This window comes from Eubalaena glacialis, chromosome 2, assembly GCF_028564815.1.
Source record: "Eubalaena glacialis isolate mEubGla1 chromosome 2, mEubGla1.1.hap2.+ XY, whole genome shotgun sequence".
In the NCBI taxonomy this organism is placed as follows: Eukaryota; Metazoa; Chordata; class Mammalia; order Artiodactyla; family Balaenidae; genus Eubalaena; species Eubalaena glacialis.
The window spans coordinates 170,021,836-170,040,340 of NC_083717.1; the positions used below are offsets into that span (position 1 = coordinate 170,021,836).

The following is an 18,505-nucleotide window of genomic DNA, read 5'->3' on the forward strand; positions in this document are numbered from 1 at the left end:
TGAGGAGGGCCAACAGGGCTGGTGAGTCCTCAGCTGCCTCGCTCTGGGGCTCCGTCCTCTGTGCACATTGCAGGCGGAAGTCCAGCCGCCTGCGGCCACAGAGGAGACTTCCCGGCAGCAGCCACGCGGGGAAGCAGCTGGGAGGCGGGCCCTCCAGCTCAGGGGCCTCAGCTGTATTTGCTTATTTGTGGGAAGGAGGGCAGCACAGCCGTGACAATACCATCTGCTCTGCCCTTGGTGACATCCCAAGGTGGGGTCAGTGCTTTCAGCCTTCTTGGAGGTCTGAGAATTTTTGATGAATCTTACAAACCAAATCCAGTGTGAAAAAAAGCCCCAGAGAATACTACTGTAGCCCTGGACGATTTCTTAGAGTTTATGACACTCAGCTGTCCACAGTCACGGTCTATATTCCACAGGGATACGGACACACATACCCTCACACGCACACTCCCCCACATACTCACACCCACCCTCTCGCACACTCATCCCTCCTCATGCTGCACACTCGGGGAAACGGGCCTGAGAGATGTTGTCGCCTGTTGCTGAGCCAGCCCCAGCGGAGGAACCTCTGCAGTTAAGAGCAGCGCCGTGGCCCTCTCTAGTGGCTTAAACTCCGGGTATGCTCCCAGGGCGTGGTCCTGGCAGGTGGCAGAATTCCGCAGGCTCCTCAGGCAGCTTCCTCCACAGCTGGGAGGGTCCAGGGACTGGCTCCACAGCTGGCTGTCCCCAGGAAGTTCCTGGACCCAGGCTGGAGTCCTTGCAGTGGCCTCAAAAGTCCCATGATTCCAGCCACCTTAGTCCTGCCATCGGACTTCGGGGGTCCTGGGCTAGCGGACCAACCATCCCATAAGCCAGAGGATGGAAGAGGTAGAAGCTGAGGGAGAGAATCCGGGGGGAGGCCATTGGCACCCTAGTGCCTCCGCGGAAGCGAGGAGCCCTACAGACCTCTGAAATTCAGCTCCTCCTGCCGGAGCTCATCGGACCCTCTCTACCTACAAGGCCCACCCCTTTTTGTCACCATGTCTGCGTGAGTTTGCCACCTGGCCATACCATAGTCTGCGAACTTGGAAGAGGCTGACTTAATGCCAGTGAGGGAAAGGGCTCTTCCCAAGAGGCCCAGGAGACAGAGCAGTCCAGGGTCTGGTCATGGACTGTTTGGCCCAGACTATTTGTTAAGATGTGGAAATGCTCTCGGGCCTCAGGCCCCCGATTCCCTGCTCAGGCTTTTACGTTGCCCCGCCGCCCCTAAAGGCCAGTGATTCTCAGCGCGGATCCGTGAGACCTGCGAGGTGGGGAAGAGGGCGGCTTTCCAAACGACACCCTCCTCCTAGTCATTCGGAGCCGCACCACAGCCCCGGCGCCCCTCCACCACCCGCTCCCTCACCCCACTGACAGCTGTTCTGGTTGGGAGCCACGTGACTGAAGAGGGGCGCCCTCCCACCTGGGCCGGAGTGGTCCATAAGCTGGGAGCCACCGGCAAGAGGAAAGAATGCAGAGAGGTAGCCCGTGCTTTGCCCATCTGGCTGCACATTCGGGTCACGTGGGGAGCTTTAAAAACTGTGGCTGACAGGACCCATACTGGGCTCAACTGAATCAGAACCCCTGGAGACGGAGCCGGGCACCAGTGTGCTTCAAAAGCATGCCAGGGGGTTCTAAAACGCACCCGGGACCGAGGCCTCAGTGCTGGGGGGCAGCCGTGCAAGGTGCAGGGGGTGCTCACCTGTAGGCAATTCCCAGGAGCAGGCTCAGGATTCCCAGCGCGTGTATGTGCCCAGCCAGAGAAAAGGAGGCCAGGCTCCAGGCACAGAGCCGCAGGAGCGTGTCCCACAGAAGGCCTATGGAAGGAAGAGACACCTCGCACCAGTCTGGCAGAGGATGCCTTCTGGGCAGGCAGCAGACGGAGCCCCCCAGGTCAGGGAAGCAGAGGGCTCTCCCTCAGCGCTGGCGCTCCATGGTGGCCTCCCCCCGCCCCCCGCCCTTATTACCCAGGTCCAGGAGGGCAGCACTGACCTGTCAGCATGCTGGAGAAGAGCATGGCGGGGAAGTAGTGGTGGAAGTAGAGGATCCGGCCCATCAGGAAGAACGGGAAATAATGGATCATCCAGCCCAACAGGAGCTGCCCACCTCCTTGCAGCAGGACCTGGGACAGCCCTGGGCCCCAAGCAGCACAGCCCGGTCAGCTGACAGGGAGGGGGCAGAGAGCCTGGTCTAGCCCATCTCTGCCCCTTCCTTGTTGTGTGACTTGCATAAGCCACATCACCTCGTTGGGCCTTCCTTCCCTCCTCTGCCCAAGCTGAACAATCCTACAGCAGCTGGCAGGAGAGGAGCAACTGCTTGCTACCCGGCCCAGGGAGGCCTCGGCACCCACGGCAGGGGCGCCAAACCCCAGCAGCAGGCAGCCTGGCCTCCAGCTCCAGCTCCAGCTCCCACATCTCTGCTGTCACGCAGGTCTTTGCAGCAGCAGACGGGGTGGAGGTACGGGCAGAGGTAAGGACGGAGGTGGGAGAGGGGGTGGTCTGGGACTATGTCTGTTCAGATGCGGAGCTGCAGAGGCAGAGAGAGCCTGTGTGAATGTCTCAGATGCTGTGGCTTATGGCCTGGGGGCTGCTCTCTACGTGACTAGAGGACAGGGCCATGGGATGAGGAAGGGGCAGAAGAGAAAAGGTGGGCAGCTCTGCATAGAGCATAGAGGTCAAAAGTGAAGGCTCTGAACTCAGTCCGCTTGGGTGTGAACCTCAGTTCTATCCCTTACTGGGACAAGTTTCTTAACCTCTTTGTACCTTGATTTCCTAATCCATAAAGCAGGAGTAATAAACTCTACTTTATAGGGTTGTTGGGAGGATGTAGTGTTTAACACAGCACTGGGCATTTGGTGACTGAGTTCTAAAAAGCAAAAGAGAAGGGAAGAAGGGGAGGGAAAGGCAAAGGATGGCCCATCAGCAGGCGGGCCCTCCCCGAGTGCAGGCGCCCTCCTGACTGTAGGTGGGGGGGCGGGAGAGCCCAGGGACCTGACCTTCAACCTCAGCAGGCAGACGTGCCCCTCTCTGCACAGCCACAGCAAAGATGCTCCCTGAGAGGAGGTAGAGGGCGATGCTCAGCAGATTCAGCCACCAAACCACCTGCAGGGAAACGAGAACAGGAGGGTGAGAGAAAGCAGCAGCTCTCCAAGGGCACAGCTCAGGGCCCAAAGCGCGGTGTGCGGGGCACTCACCGGGTTGCCGAGCAGATACACTCGGAAGTCGGTGTCATTGATCCCTGAGAAGCGCAGGCCCTGTGGAGCAGAGGACACGCTGCTGGCCCAGAGCTCAGCTCCTCCCAGCCGCACGAGTTCCAGGAGGAGGAAGACGGGTCACCCTTCGTAGACAGGGAGCCCTGACGGGAGGCTCGGAGTGGGCGCATTCTACGGGAGCTCCCTGGGAAGGCTGATCCGAATCGGGGCAGAAGACAGAGCCCGCCTCTGGCCACCCGGAGCCAGGCGAGGCCGCGCCCTGCCCCCCCAGCGCACCCCACGTCCACCAAATCTCAACGCCCTCTTTCTTGCCTCGGGCCCTACCTGATAGTTGATAGGCCAGTGCCAGGGTTTGGACGTGAACTCGTTGTCTTTGGGTTTGAGGCCACTGTTCCCCTGCAGGAAAGTGGCAAAGAAAAGCTAGTCAAAGCAGAGCTCTAGAAGGCCGACAGGAACATGAGGGACGGGGATCTGATGTGTGGCCAGGTGTCAAGGGAACCCCTCGCTCCTCTCCCCTCTCCTTCCCTTGCAGGGAAGAATCAGGTGCTCATTCTCAGTCACTGCCCACCTGCTTACAAAAACTGACTTACTTTTCCCAACAAGCAAGCCTCCATGTCCCAGCAAAGACAGTCCGTTCAGACCCTCTCTGCTTGAGAGAAAGAGGAATGAGAGACTTGTTTCCCATGGGCACAAAATACATATCCATCTCCAGGCCAAGGATAAGGTGTCAAGAGGATGAGGAGGGGCACATAAAATCAGGGCTGACTTACTTGTTCCCTTGGAAGGCCAATTTCAAACACAAACCCAGAAACTCTAAGTTCCTGGACTTTGAAAAAGTTACTTTAGCCTAGTGTTTCTCAGCATTTTTTCCCATTATTGCCTGCCCCCACTCAACCTTTTTAAGACATCTATTCCCTAAACACTCCCCCACCGTGAGTGTTTTAAAGAAATTTTTATTGAGGTATAATTGATATATAACATATTAGTTTCAGATATACAACATAATGATTTAATATTTGTATATACTGCAAAACAATCACCACAATAAGTCCCCTCATGACATTTTAATATCATAGCTATTCTGTATATCTGTTTACATAATGCAGGAATACCTGTGCTTTATACATTAAAAAGTTAAGGGTTTTTTGTTTTGTTTTTTTTCCCACCCTCCAAGAATACATTTTACCCCCTGGGAGCAATAGCGCTCTGGTTGAGAATGCACACTTTAGCCTGAAGGACCCAGATACAGCCCATTTAGTCCAACAGCCAAGAATATCCAACAACTTGTCTCTAAATGGCAAAATCAGGCCTTTGCTAAAACAAGAAGGAAAAGGAGCAGGATCCTGGATCCTACCCAGCAGGATGGCGTCAGCCTCATCATCAGGACAGACTGAGAAGTCATTCCCAAGAAGGGGAGTGAGGTGCTAGGAGCTAGGCTGGGGTTTCTCCACCTCAGCACTATTGACATTTGGGGCTGAAGAAGTCTCTGGTGTGGGCTGGCCTGTGCAGTGTAGGGTGTTTAGCACCCCTGGCCTCTACTCACTAGATGCCTGAAGCATTCCTACTCCTCCATGATGCCAGCCAAAAATGTCTCCAGACATTGTTAAATATCCCCTCAGAGGCAAAAATCGCCCTCTATTGAGAACCACTGGCCTAGCCCAAGAAAGATCCAGGTCTGGTTCAGTGAACCACCACCCAGTGCCTTACTAACCCAACTCCTTGAGGTCTTGGGAATCATTTGCAGGCCTCGCTACAGTGGCTGGATTGATCCTCCAGGGTCAAAAGTGCCAGTGGGGTGTCACACCCCAAGGGGTCAGCTGCACAGCCCCTGAACCATTACGGCCATCTGAAGGGCCTTGGAATGAAGAATGAATCATTCTGGACACCAGAGAAGCTGCTGAGGGAAATCAATTCCTTCAAACCAGTATAGTCCAGTCCCAAACCCAGGGACTCCAGCCAGAGCTATAACAAGCCAAGGGAATCCTACACATTAAACTCTTAAGAAATCCAGCTCCTTTAGTAAACCAACAAATGGAAGGAAGGAAAATCTGTAACCATTATAGGCATGTGTATCTGTACATTGTTCTCTATGCTTAACGCCTAGTGGGCTTGTTCCAGCTAACCTCAGCAGGCTGGGCAGCCTTCTCCACCCAGGCCTTAGGCCCTCTGCTCAGCTAGCAGAAGCCCTGTCCCCTGCAGTTTCTATAGTCTAGACAATTTTGATCTCTCTCCCCATCCTGACTCTGCATCAGTTGAATAAGAAAGGTTCCTTATGTCCCTTTTCTTCTTTGACTCTACCTCTTAGATAATGAAGAAAAAATGAGACTATTTATTTAGACTTAGTCTTAAAATTCTACCCAGATCTAAAACAATATATTGACTGACAGGCACATATTCAAAAGAACTATGTTATCAGGCCAGAGTGACAGCTACAAGCAGAGAGTCAGAGAAGAAGGGACCCAGAGATTGCTTATTGTCAACTCATCACCTCCCAATGTGCAGAAATGACAAAATTTGAATTTTTAAATTTAATCTGTTGAAATAAGTCAACTATATTTACTGAGTACTGCTTACGTAATCACTTCCAGGAAAGACCAATTGACAATGGCTCACCAGGGGAAAAATAACAACTGCTACACCTCTCTGCAACCCTGCAGAGATACACGAACCTGGCTTGAGATACCGTGATTCTTAAACATCGTTCCTGCAGAACACCGGTTTTCCAGAAGCCAAAGTAAAGAGGTTTCCCCCTCAACATCAAAACCGCATCAGGGGGGTCTTCCCTGGTGGCGCAGTGGTTGAGAATCTGCCTGCCAATGCAGGGGACACGGGTTCGAGCCCTGGTCTGGGAGGATCCCACATGCCGCGGAGCAACTGGGCCCGTGAGCCACAATTACTGAGCCTGCGCGTCTGGAGCCTGTGCTCCGCAGCAAGAGAGGCCGCAATAGTGAGAGGCCCGCGCACCGCAATAAAGAGTGGCCCCCACTTGCCACAACTAGAGAAAGCCCTCGCACAGAAACGAAGACCCAAGACAGCCATAAATAAATAAATTAATTAATTTTTTTAAAAAAACAAAAAAACACATCAGGGTTTTTCCAATTCACAGGGGAAACTTTAAACTACTAGGTAGAATTTTCTCAATTTAAAGATTTCTTCTCTCAATTGTTCTTAAACCTTTGATGTCAGCTGTCAGCTACTAACAATAGAGAATACAAACGACGAGTCTTTAAAACCTTAAAAAGAATCAACCATGCTCCCTAAACAGTTTGTTTCTGTTTGGGAACCTGAGTGGGCTCTTGGTTGGGATTTTATGCTGCATATAAACAACACACTCAAATTAGCTGTTCATCCTAACTAATCCTAATTTCATATGATGGAATCACCTATCAGTGTCATGATTTTCAACCAAGGGCACTATGATTTTCAAGAGCTCTGCCACTTCAACAGATGTGAGAATCACTTAGAGGCAGAGGAGTGTAGTGGTAACTAGCACTGACTCTGAAGGCCTGGATCCACCTCTTACATTTAGCTGTGTGACCCTGGGCAAGTTCCTTAACCTCTGTGCCTCAATTCCCTCGTCTGTAAACTGGGAACGATAATCTCTGGAGGACTGTAATAAGTATTAAGTTAATATATGTGCAGTGCTTCGAGTAGTGCCTGGCACATAAGAGCTACATAAGTGTTCATCATCATTACCGTCACCATCATCACCACCACCATTCAATGCCTTTGAAGACCAAGTAAGCCAGTATAGGTGAAGACACTTCCTAAGTCCTCCACAAGGGGGCAGTGGGTCTATACCATGGTTACTGATCCATGATCCAAATTTGTGGATGCCCAAGAGCTCTTAGAGAAGCCACCAAATGGGAAGGGGCCACACTACCCGGATCATCACCATGTGGGCCTCCAGCATCATCTCAGGAAAACTGGGCTGCAGCACGTCCAGGCTGATGTTTGGCACTAGAAAAAGAAATGACAGAGGCGTAAACCTTTCCCACACACCCCCTCCTCATGGCTGTCTGTCCACGGTATCCACACTGCTGTCAGGGTCTGAGTGTAGCCTTCCTGACAAGCTAACAAGCAGGTGAGAGCGTTGAGGAGACAGAAGGATTCTCGATCATTCATCCAGCACGTATTAAGCACTCAGCAGATATTCTGAGGGAGGCAATGGCAACAGACGAAAAGCCCTGGCCCCCGGAGCTCGCACAGCCCTCAGCACCGTCAGCCTTCATGACGCTGCTCCCCCCGCGAGGCAGGGCTGTGAGGACAGGGACCGAGCCTGCCTCATTCACCAAGGCATCCCCAGGGCCCCACACGGCTCCCAGCATCTAAACAAAGAGCTGTTTAATTACTTAGTTAATTAGCTGGTTGGTTAAATTAGGTGGTAAAAAGAATGAAATGGGAAGCATGAAGAGGAGAAATCAAGCAGAAGCGTGAAGGGGGTAGCTTAAGAGGACAGATGATGAATCCAGACACTCGTTGAGTTGAAGATGACACGGGAGTGGAAATGTCAATTGGAGCCTGGTAGTATAAATATGGGGATCAGATCAAGGGCCGCACCATCGCTTTCTGTAAAAGCCTTGGCTGGATGTGGGGGGGGGAGGAGCCTACACAGGGGCAGAAAGGGAAAGCACCGGCCTGCTCTAAGCCTTGAGGGTGGGGAGGTAACCAAGGAGGGGATAGAATAGCCCAGGAGGCAAGCAGATGGACCTGCATTATAGGCGGCAGGAGAGTCATATCCAGCAGGAGGCAAGGAAAGTGACCAGAGACAGCCAGCTCTGGCCCCGAGTGAGGTCGTTGGTCACTTTAGGGAGAGGAGTTTAAAGAGGATGGGAAGTTTAAGTGGATGGGGAGAAAAAAGGAGCTCCCTATCTAGACAATTCATATGAAGAGATTAGGTTTAAAAAAGGAAGAAAATGGCAACAGTAAGATAAAATGGCAGCAGAGTCTGTAAAGGTTTCTTTTCCTAAGATGAGAGTTACTTAGAAATGTTCCCTTCAGAGCCAGCCCAGGACATGGCCTCACTCACATTTGGGATTGATATGGTCTTCCACATTCCAGATGGAGTTGAGGGTTTCCTTTAGGTATGGAGTGCAGGTGACTTCCAACTGCTCCCAGCCCCTGTGAAAAGTAGTCACAGATGTCTCTCAGAAGACCTGAAACCCACCGGAGAGTAACACTGCCAACTGCTCTTCAGTCTACGGTGCCCCTCTCTTTCCAGCCCAGTGGTCATGCTTTTTTGAGCCTCACACTTTTATATTCCACAACTATCCTAGGAGGAGTCTAGCACACAACATTCCCATTTTAGAAAGAGACAAAGATCCAGAGAGTTATCACAAGCCAGATGTACAAATGCTCAACTATTACAACACACGAAACACCAAAGGAACTCTGGAGCTCTGGGCTCCATAAAACTCCTGATGCCTTTCCTCCCTCCATCCACCACAAAGAAAAAGCAAACCTGAGGTGAACATCGACCACTGCGAAATGGAAGTTTTTGGTATATTCCTTGTAGTGTGAAAGGAAAAGCATGAGCCACTAATGGGACATCAAAACCCCAGAGACTCACCACTTGGGCAGGACCTTTCCCGAGGAGCCCAGGACACAACCTGTCACCAGATGGATGAGGCGAATTCGACTTCTCAGCACTTTGATTCGGTTTCCAAATTTTCTGTTTACAACCTCAATCCGCCAGAAGTCATTTGAGTCTCCTGTCCCATTCTGCCACATAAATCAAGAAAAAAATACAAAGGAAGTAAGATGACTTTAGAGAAGACGTATCAGAAAAGGGAGATGGTCACCCTTTCAGATGCCATCATGTTACAATTTGGTCAAAGACCAAACTGGCCTAAATGATTGAGGTGGGAAAGGGAACAAGAGGGCCATAGAAATATACCAAGTGACTGCCATTGCCCCAGCACTCGCGATTACAACCAAGAAAAGTAGTATAATTCCTGGAACCTGAAGTCTAATTCTTCACTTTATAGAACTAGAGTTTAAGTTCTAAATAAATGTTTTTGCCCTTAAACCAAACTCAAGACATCACCGTGTGCCAACAGAAATAAATTTGGGCTATTTGCATCCATTACTGTGGCCATGGGGACACTCACTCATCGGAGAAAGGTCTGGCCTAGATATCGTACTGTGGAAATTAAGACAGTTGTGTCTAATTCTCCTCAGGAAATGCCCACCAGAGAAAGATGAAGTTCAGAGTCTTGGCTCTAGTATAACATGGGATGAGCAAATAGAAAAAGGGTTGGGAATTCCACTTAAGGAACCCAGAATCTTTACTGAAGCACCAAAGCCCTTGGAAGGGAATGTAACAGATAGTCATAAATCTACTTTCCCACTAGTTGTTTCTGTTTCCAAATTACTCCCCAAGCCATAAATACTCATAGAGCTTCCTCTATTAACTGCATCACCCCAAGGCAGTAAAAATCCAAAGCAATGTGGACAATATCCCTCTGTGGAACAGGGAAGTAATCCTTAAAAATAAAGCCAATGAGAATTTGGGATCTGGCAAAGGATAAACTTGTATATTCATCTGGGGTCATATTGTGGCCCTGTGGCTTCTAAGTATAATATGATTTTAAAAGAGACCCTTACAGTATTCATATTTGACGTTTATTAAGTGTCAGAACATAAAAATGGCATGGTAATTATGGGAGGCAAGAGATGGAAACAAATAGACTTCATAGGCTGCCTTTCCCACAGCAAAAAGCCTAGCCAGAAAGTTCCTAAATGTTAAGAGTCCCTGTGCAGCCAATCGTTAGGAACATTCCAGAATTCTGGGGAGGATGTGTTCCGCCACATGGCCCTGAGCCAGGCCCCACAGTTTTTGACACGCTGCTCACACTCGAGTGGCTCACTTACTATGCCATAGCCTGTGACCTGATAGTGCTTCCGGGTCAGGGGGGCCTCGTGATAGTGACTGTGCAAGTTCCGAGAAGTCCTAGAAATTAAAAGAGAGAAGTGCCACTATCCTGAAGAAAAGAGATGTGCAATGTTTCTTCTTTTACCAAGACTACTCAGAGTCATCTGTTCGGATAAGAAAAATTAGAATCGAAACCATTAAATCCAACATATCAGGAGGGACAGATGGTAGGAGTACTGGACCATATGCCAAGAAAGGGGCTTCACTTCCTGTTCACCCCACAACTTCAGGTGGGGGGCAGGGGGATGACTGAACACATTGGTGGCTTTGAGGCAAGCTAGCCTGACTTATGAGGCAGGTTTAGGGAGAAGAAAATTAAAATTTGTAATCTACGTATGCCTGAGATAGGTAAACTGCCTCCCTACCATCTATGCTTTCTACTCCTATCACCAGTTTTACAAAGTGGGGATCTGTGGGGGAAGTGGAGGGTTTAATTTAGATTTTATTTACTTTGTGCTTTTTGTAATAATCCTTACTTTTATCCATAATAAGTAATCAATGTTCATTATAAAAATATTGGAAATTTGCAAAAATAAAATTTAGTTAATAAATTTTAATTTATGTAAAAAAATAAAATTTATTTAATAATAATAAAATTAAAATTTTAAGTATCCATAATCTTACTGACTAGGGAAAAAACACTGCTCATAGCTTTTCTATATGTATATTAAAAAATCCCTGATTTAAAAAAAAAAATCTGTATCTGACAATTCATATGAAATGTTTGCAGGGCTGCTTCTGTTGCCTATTTTTCCTGTTCATTCTTGCACATGGTGCCCTATTTCCTTGTGTGCTTAGTTATTTTTTACTGTGTACTATTCACTGCCACTGAAAAACTATTTATAGGAATGGATAACCACGTCTTTCCCAAAAGAGCATTAACATTTGCTTTTAGCCAGGCACCTAGGGAACATTACCACAGTCTTAGGACCATGTTCATTTAAATTCATGGGCTGAAGATTTGAGACCATCCAGGTGAAATGAATTTGGGTTGCAAATCCATGTGAAGATCAACTGGTAATGACAACTTCTCAGGAACCAGATTTAGTGTCCCCACCAACCTCACCCCCTGCCCTGCTCTCCCAAACACACTCTGGATATAGGTAGATAGGGCGGATTTATCCTAACCCTAAGCCTTTGGAGGTTACAAATTTGGGGAAGATCACAATAATTTACCACTTTGGGTGAGCCTAGAGCTTTGACTTTAAAACTTCTTCTCTCTAGAGGCAGTCAAAACCCAAAAATCAAAACTCAAGATTGTGGGTTCAAGGCAGAAGTGGCCACAGTGTCCCACTTTTTCTCTGGATTCCCCCTTTCACTGAGATTTTGACCTAGTAACTCCTTACTATCTTGTCAGTTCTTTATGCTTTTTTTTTTTTTAATTTATTTATGGCTGTGTTGGGTCTTCGTTTCTGTGCGAGGGCTTTCTCTAGTTGTGGCAAGCGGGGGCCACTCTTCATCACGGTGCGCGGGTCTCTCACTATCGCGGCCTCTCTTGTCGCGGAGCACAGGCTCCAGACACGCAGGCTCAGCAGTTGTGGCTCACGGGCCTAGTTGCTCTGCGGCATGTGGGATCTTCCCAGACCAGGGCTCGAACCCGTGTCCCCTGCATTGGCAGGCAGATTCTCAACCACTGCGCCACCAGGGAAGCCCAGTTCTTTATGCTTTTAAGAAGATGTTTCTACATTTTCCAGCATTTTTAGTCATTTTCAGTGAGAACACTGGTTAAATGAACTAGTTTGCCATATTCAGAAACAGATTCCTATACCTTTCTAAAGGCAGCCCCTTAAGAAGACGCTTTGGGCAACTCAATTTTTTTCTTTCTTCCCCCTAGGAAAAGGGCAGTTGAAAGGTACCTTCAAAATCCAAAGCTTCCCAAAGCCAAAATAGGCAAAGTAATCATTCCCCCATTCTAGCACAGCAGCCTTGTTCCATTTACTAGAGCCTCATCCACATTGACTTCTGTTTATTTCCAGCTTAAAAGAGCTCTGTACCTTTGATGCTCATGCCACTCATTTATCCCAAACAGCAAAGTTACTTACTCTTTGTGTTCTAGTCGAATGACGTCTCCATGTCTTACAAACTCCACTGGGAGTGAAGGGTCTAGGGGATCTGTCAAGAAGAAACAAGCATTGATGTCTGAAACAGTTCACTCATTAAGCTAGCATTAATCAAGGGCCTACCGGTAAAGAGTTATAGTACAACGTGGTATGCGCATGAGGTACTGACAGAGTGCTGTGGGACCAAAGCGAAGTGTCTCAGAGGATGAGGGAAGGGTGTCCCAGAGATAATGACTGAAAAGACTCTCAAAGGAGAGGGAGAACTAGTCAGGTGAACAAGTGGGGAAAAGCCACAGAGGTATGAAAGAGCAAAACTCATCTGAATCAGTGGCAAATGAATTCACTTGGTTAGGGAGGGTGGGCAGGAAGGAGAGTGGGAATAGGTGAGGGTGTGGACAAGTGGGGCCAGACTGTGTATGCCAGGCTAGGAAATGTGGCCTTTATCTGACAAGCACTGAAGCCCCCACTAGAGGATTTTTAAGCTGGGAAGCTAAATAATAAGATTTTCCTTTTAGAAGTAAAAATATAGTCTTCCAAATATTAATGCCATGCAAAAGACCATTTGCCCAGCTCTCTTCAAAGGGACAAATCACTGGCTCTCAAGAGAATTAGAGAACTCAACTGCAGAAATGCCCATTCCTGCGCTGCCTTCTAAGGTCTCTTAAGAAGAATAATCAGGACTTCCCTGGTGGCGCAGTGGTTAAGAATCCGCCTGCCAATGCAGGGGACACAGGTTCGATCCCTGGTCCGGGAAGATCCCACATGCCGCGGAGCAACTAAGCCCGTGCACCACAACTACTGAGCCTGCGCTCTAGAGCCCACGAGCCACAACCACTGAGCCTGCAAGCCGCAACTACTGAGCCTGCGTGCCACAACTACTGAAGCCCACGCTCCCTAGAGCTCGTGCTCCACAACAAAAGAAGCCACTGCAATGAGAAGCCCATGCACCGCAACCAAGAGTAGTCCCTGCTCGCCGCAACTAGAGAAAGCCTGCACGCAGCAATGAAGACCCAACACAGCCAAAAATAAATTAATAAATTTATTTAAAAAAAAAGAACACGAAGAAGAATCAGCAAGATGACAAATCAAATAAGTCAAAGGGGAGGGAAGTTTTACTTAATATGGATCTGTGGGGGAGGGGCACTTATGGCCATCAAGAACACAAAGACCTTTGTCTAGACAGTTCCCACTTCCCAGAATGCCTGTAGTGATCTGCCTTCACACGAATCCTTAGTCACCGGAGTGATATGCAGCCACCTTAACCTGGAAGCCACAGTGGAATAACAGAACAGGGACGTTCAAAGACTTGGTCCGTGCCCACATGACTTTAGAAGGAAAGCTGGTCTTCCCTCAGAACCCCTCATTGCAATAGACCACTTATGTTTGGCCTGTTGAATCAAAACACAATCTATAACAGTACTATAAGGGACAGAAATAGATCCTGCCCAATGGTGTCATAATTTATATTACCAAGGAGTAGGATGCAAAGACAGTGGTCATGTAGGCCACGTTTCAAGCCTAAAAACCATGGCAATAAGGGGAGGTGGGGAAAGGAACAGAGAAGGTAAATTTAGATGAGCAGCTGCCCACTTCCCCACAAAGGCCAGGAGCAGCTGACTCGAGACAGGCTGAGCCAGGTGGTGTTTGCTGAGGAGAGAACACCTGTGGCATAAGACAATCAGAAGGTGAGCGGGAGATGCCCTCTGTTCTGTTCTCTTCTCGGCTGCAGCAAAAGGCACAGTCTGCAGGTAGTCAGCTGTCTGACCAAAAAAACAGAAGATCCAGACATAGCCCTTGCACAAAGCCCTGGGAGCCCGATAGATGTGCTTCAGAGCAGCTTCACCCTGGCCTGTCAGAGGCAGATGTGCAGGCATTGAGGGAGGTCCCAGGCACCAGCCTAGACGAGCCCAGCTACAGGGCTGGCAGGCCCGCAGATCTCCAACAGACTGGCCCAGGCCTGGGATGACCAGTGGGCAGCAGCCCTCTATCACATCCAGACAACCTGAGCTGTACCACATGCTGGGGTCTGCAAGGCTTGGTGTGCTCTAAATCAGAAATGAAAGCAGCCACAGTGTGCCCCAGGCACGTGTCCAGGTAACCTCTTCTGGATTAAGTCTGAGCCTCAGCTGTCTGAGTCCCATATATATGCTGTCTACAAGAGACCCACTTCAGACCTAGGGACACATACAGACTGAAAGTGAGGGGATGGAAAAAGATATTCCATGCAAATGGAAATCAAAAGAAAGCTGGAGTAGCAATACTCATATCAGATAAAATAGACTTTAAAATAAAGAATGTTACAAGAGACAAGGAAGGACACTACATAATGATCAAGGGATCAATCTAAGAAGAAGATATAACAATTATGAATATATATGCACGCAACATAGGAGCACCTCAATACATAAGGAAACTGCTAACAGCTATAAAAGAGGAAATCGACAGTAACACAATAATAGTGGGGGACTTTAACACCTCACTTACACCAATGGACAGATCATCCAAACAGAAAATTAATAAGGAAACACAAGCTTTAAATGACACAATAGACCAGATAGATTTAATTGATATTTATAGAACATTCCATCCAAAAACAGCACATTACACTCTCTTATCAAGTGCACATGGAACATTCTCCAGGATAGATCACATCTTGGGTCACAAATCAAGCCTCAGTAAATTTAAGAAAATTGAAATCATATCAAGCATCTTTTCTGACCACAATGCTATGAGATTAGAAATCCATTACAGGGAAAAAAACGTAAAAAACACAAACACATGGAGGCTAAACAGTATGTTACTAAATAACCAAGAGATCACTGAAGAAATCAAAGAGGAAATCAAAAAATATCTAGAGACAAATGACAACGAAAAGACTAAGATCCAAAACCAATGGGATGCAGCAAAAGCAGTTCTAAGAGGGAAGTTGATAGCAATACAAGCCTACCTGAAGAAACAAGAAAAATCTCAAATAAACAATCTAACCTTACACCTAAAGAAACTAGAGAAAGAAGAAGAAAACAGAACCCAAAGTTAGTAGAAAGAAAGAAATAAAGATCAGAGCAGAAATAAATGAAATAGAAACAAAGAAAACAATAGCAAAGATCAGTAAAACTAAAAGCTGGTTCTTTGAGAAGATAAACAAAATTGATAAACCATTAGCCAGACTCATCAAGAAAAAGAGGGAGAGGACTCAAATCAATAAAATTAGAAATGAAAAAGGAGAAGTTACAACAGACACCACAGAAATACAAAGCATCCTAAGAGACTACTACAAGCAACTCTATGCCAATAAAATGGACAACCTGGAAGAAATGGACAAATTCTTAGAAACGTATAACCTTCCAAGACTGAACCAGGAAGAAATAGAAAATACGAACAGACCAATCACAAGTAATGAAATTGAAACTGTGATTAAAAATCTTGCAACAAACAAAAGTCCAGGACCAGATGCCTTCACAGGCGAATTCTATCAAACATTTAGAGAAGAGCTAACACCCATCCTTCTCAAACTCTTCCAAAAAATTGTGGAGGAAGGAACACTCCCAAACTCATTCTATAAGGCCACCATCACCCTGATACCAAAACCAGACAAAGATACTACAAAAAAAGAAAATTACAGACCAATATCACTCATGAATATAAATGCAAAAATCCTCAACAAAATACTAGCAAACGGAATCCAACAACACATTGAAAGGATCATACACCATGATCAAGCGGGATTTATCCCAGGGATGCAAGGATTCTTCAATATACTTGAATCAATCAATGTGATACACCATATTAACAAACTGAAGGAGAAAAACCATATGATCATCTCAATAGATGCAGAAAAAGCTTCTGACAAAATTCAACAGCCTTTTATGATAAAAACTCTCCAGAAAGTGGGCATAGAGGGAACCTACCTCAACATAATAAAGGCCACATACAACAAACCCACAGCAAACATCATTCTCAATGGTGAAAAGCTGAAAGCATTTCCTCTAAGATCAGGAACAAGACAAGGATGTCCACTCTCACCACTATTATTCAACATGGTCTTGGAAGTCCTAGCCACGGCAATCAGAGAAGAAAAAGAAATAAAAGGAATACAAATTGGAAAAGAAGAAGTAAAACTGTCACTGTTTGCAGATGACATGGTACTATACATAGAGAATCCTAAAGATGCCACCAGAAAACTACTAGAGCTAATCAATGAATTTGGTAAAGTTGCAGGATACAAAATTAATGCACAGAAATCTCTTGCATTTCTATACACTAATGATGAAAAATCTGAAAGAGAAATTAAGGAAACACTCCCATTTACCACTACAACAAAAAGAATAAAATACCTAGGAATAAACCTACCTAGGGAGACAAAAGACCTGTATGCAGAAAACTATAAGACACTGATGAAAGAAATTAAAGATGATACAAACAGATGGAGAGATATATACCATGTTCTTGGGTTGGAAGAATCAATATTGTGAAAATGACTATACTACCCAAAGCAATCTACAGATTCAATGCAACCCCTATCAAATTACCAATGGCATTTTTTTACAGAACTAGAACAAAAAATCTTAAAATTTGTATGGAGACACTAAAGACCCCGAATAGCCAAAGCAATCTTGAGAAAGGAAAACATAGCTGGAGGAATCAGGCTCCCGGACTTCAGACTATACTACAAAGCTACAGTAATCAAGACAGTATGATACTGGCACAGAAACAGAAATATAGATCAATGGAACAGGATAGAAAGCCCAGAGATAAACCCACGCACCTATGGTCATCTAATCTATGACAAAGGAGGCAAGGATATACAACGGAGAAAAGACAGTCTCTTCAATAAGTGGTGCTGGGAGAACTGGACAGCTACATGTAAAAGAATGAAATTAGAACACTCCCTAACACCATACACAAAGATAAACTCAAAATGGATTAGAGACCTAAATGTAAGATTGAACACTATAAAACTCTTAGAGGAAAATAGAGGAAGAACACTCTTTGACATAAATCACAGCAAGATCTTTTTTGATCCACCTCCTAGACTAATGGAAATAAAAACAAAAATAAACAAATGGGACCTAATGAAACTTAAAAGCTTTTGCAAAGCAAAGGAAACTACAAACAAGACAAAAAGACAACCCTCAGAATGGGAGAAAACATTTGCAAACGAATCAATGGACAAAGGATTAATCTCCAAAATATATAAACAGCTCATGCAGCTCAATGTTAAAAAAACAAACAACCCAATCCAAAAATGGGCAGAAGACCTAAATAGACATTTCTCCAAAGAAGACATACAGATGGCCAAGAAGCACATGAAAAGCTGCTCAACATCACTAATTATTAGAGAAATGCAAATCAAAACTACAATGAGGTATCACCTCACACCGGTTAGAATGGGCATCCTCAGAAAATCTACAAACAACAAATGCTGGAGAGGGTGTGGAGAAAAGGGAACCCTCTTGCACAACTGGTGGGAATCTAAATTGATACAGCCACGATGGAGAACAGTATGGAGGTTCCTTAAAAAACGAAAAATAGAATTACCATATGATCCAGCAATCCCACTACTGGGCATATACCCAGAGAAAACCACAATTCAAAAAGACACATGCACCTCATTGTTCACTGCCGCACTATTTACAATAGCCAGGTCATGGAAGCAACCTAAATGCCCATCGACAGACGAATGGATAAAGAAGATGTGGTACATATATACAATGGAATATTACTCAGCCATAAAAAGGAACAAAATTGGGTCATTTGTAGAGACATGGATGGATCTAGAGACTGTCACAGAGAGTGAAGTAAGTGAGAAAGAGAAAAACAAATATCGTATATTAACCCATATACGTGGAACCTAGAAAAATGGTACAGATGAACCGGTTTGCAGGGCAGAAATTGAGACACAGATGTAGAGAACAAATGTATGGACACCAAGGGGGGAAAGCGGCGGGGGGTGGTGGTGGTGGTGTGATGAATTGGGAGATTGGGATTGACATGTATACACTGATGTCTATAAAATGGATGACTAATAAGAACCTGCTGTATAAAAAAATAAATAAAATTAAATTTAAAAATTAAAAAAAAAAGACAGCTCTAAGAGTGAGATCTTATCTGTCTTGCTCACTGCTTATCCTTATGCCAACAACAGTCCTTGGAACGTAGCAGGGGCTCAATAAATAACTGTTGAAAGTATAACTGAGATCCGTAAAGATGGCAAAGAATGCTCAGGAAAGCCCATCCCAGTACCATTCTTTTGGAGGCATGAGAAATGTTAAGGAGGGCTCA

General features: G+C 46.3%; 1 protein-coding gene across 2 annotated transcripts in view; it reads right to left on the reverse strand.

Moving 5' to 3' along the window:
• Positions 1-349: 349 nt before the first annotated feature.
• POMT2 (protein O-mannosyltransferase 2) overlaps positions 350-18,505 on the reverse strand; it is a 45,390-nt gene continuing 27,234 nt past the window's right edge. The window contains exons 11-21 of one of the 2 annotated variants that reach the window (XM_061181129.1): positions 12,206-12,275; positions 10,103-10,181; positions 8,799-8,950; positions 8,259-8,350; positions 7,113-7,189; positions 3,554-3,625; positions 3,212-3,271; positions 3,014-3,119; positions 2,011-2,151; positions 1,721-1,835; positions 350-874 (exon numbers count right to left, since the gene is read on the reverse strand). In XM_061181129.1, coding sequence (XP_061037112.1) covers positions 769-874; positions 1,721-1,835; positions 2,011-2,151; positions 3,014-3,119; positions 3,212-3,271; positions 3,554-3,625; positions 7,113-7,189; positions 8,259-8,350; positions 8,799-8,950; positions 10,103-10,181; positions 12,206-12,275 — 1,070 coding nt within the window. In that variant the 3' untranslated portion in view covers positions 350-768. The remainder of the gene's footprint in view (positions 875-1,720; positions 1,836-2,010; positions 2,152-3,013; positions 3,120-3,211; positions 3,272-3,553; positions 3,626-7,112; positions 7,190-8,258; positions 8,351-8,798; positions 8,951-10,102; positions 10,182-12,205; positions 12,276-18,505) is intronic. The other variant, XM_061181128.1, reaches the window with a different exon arrangement.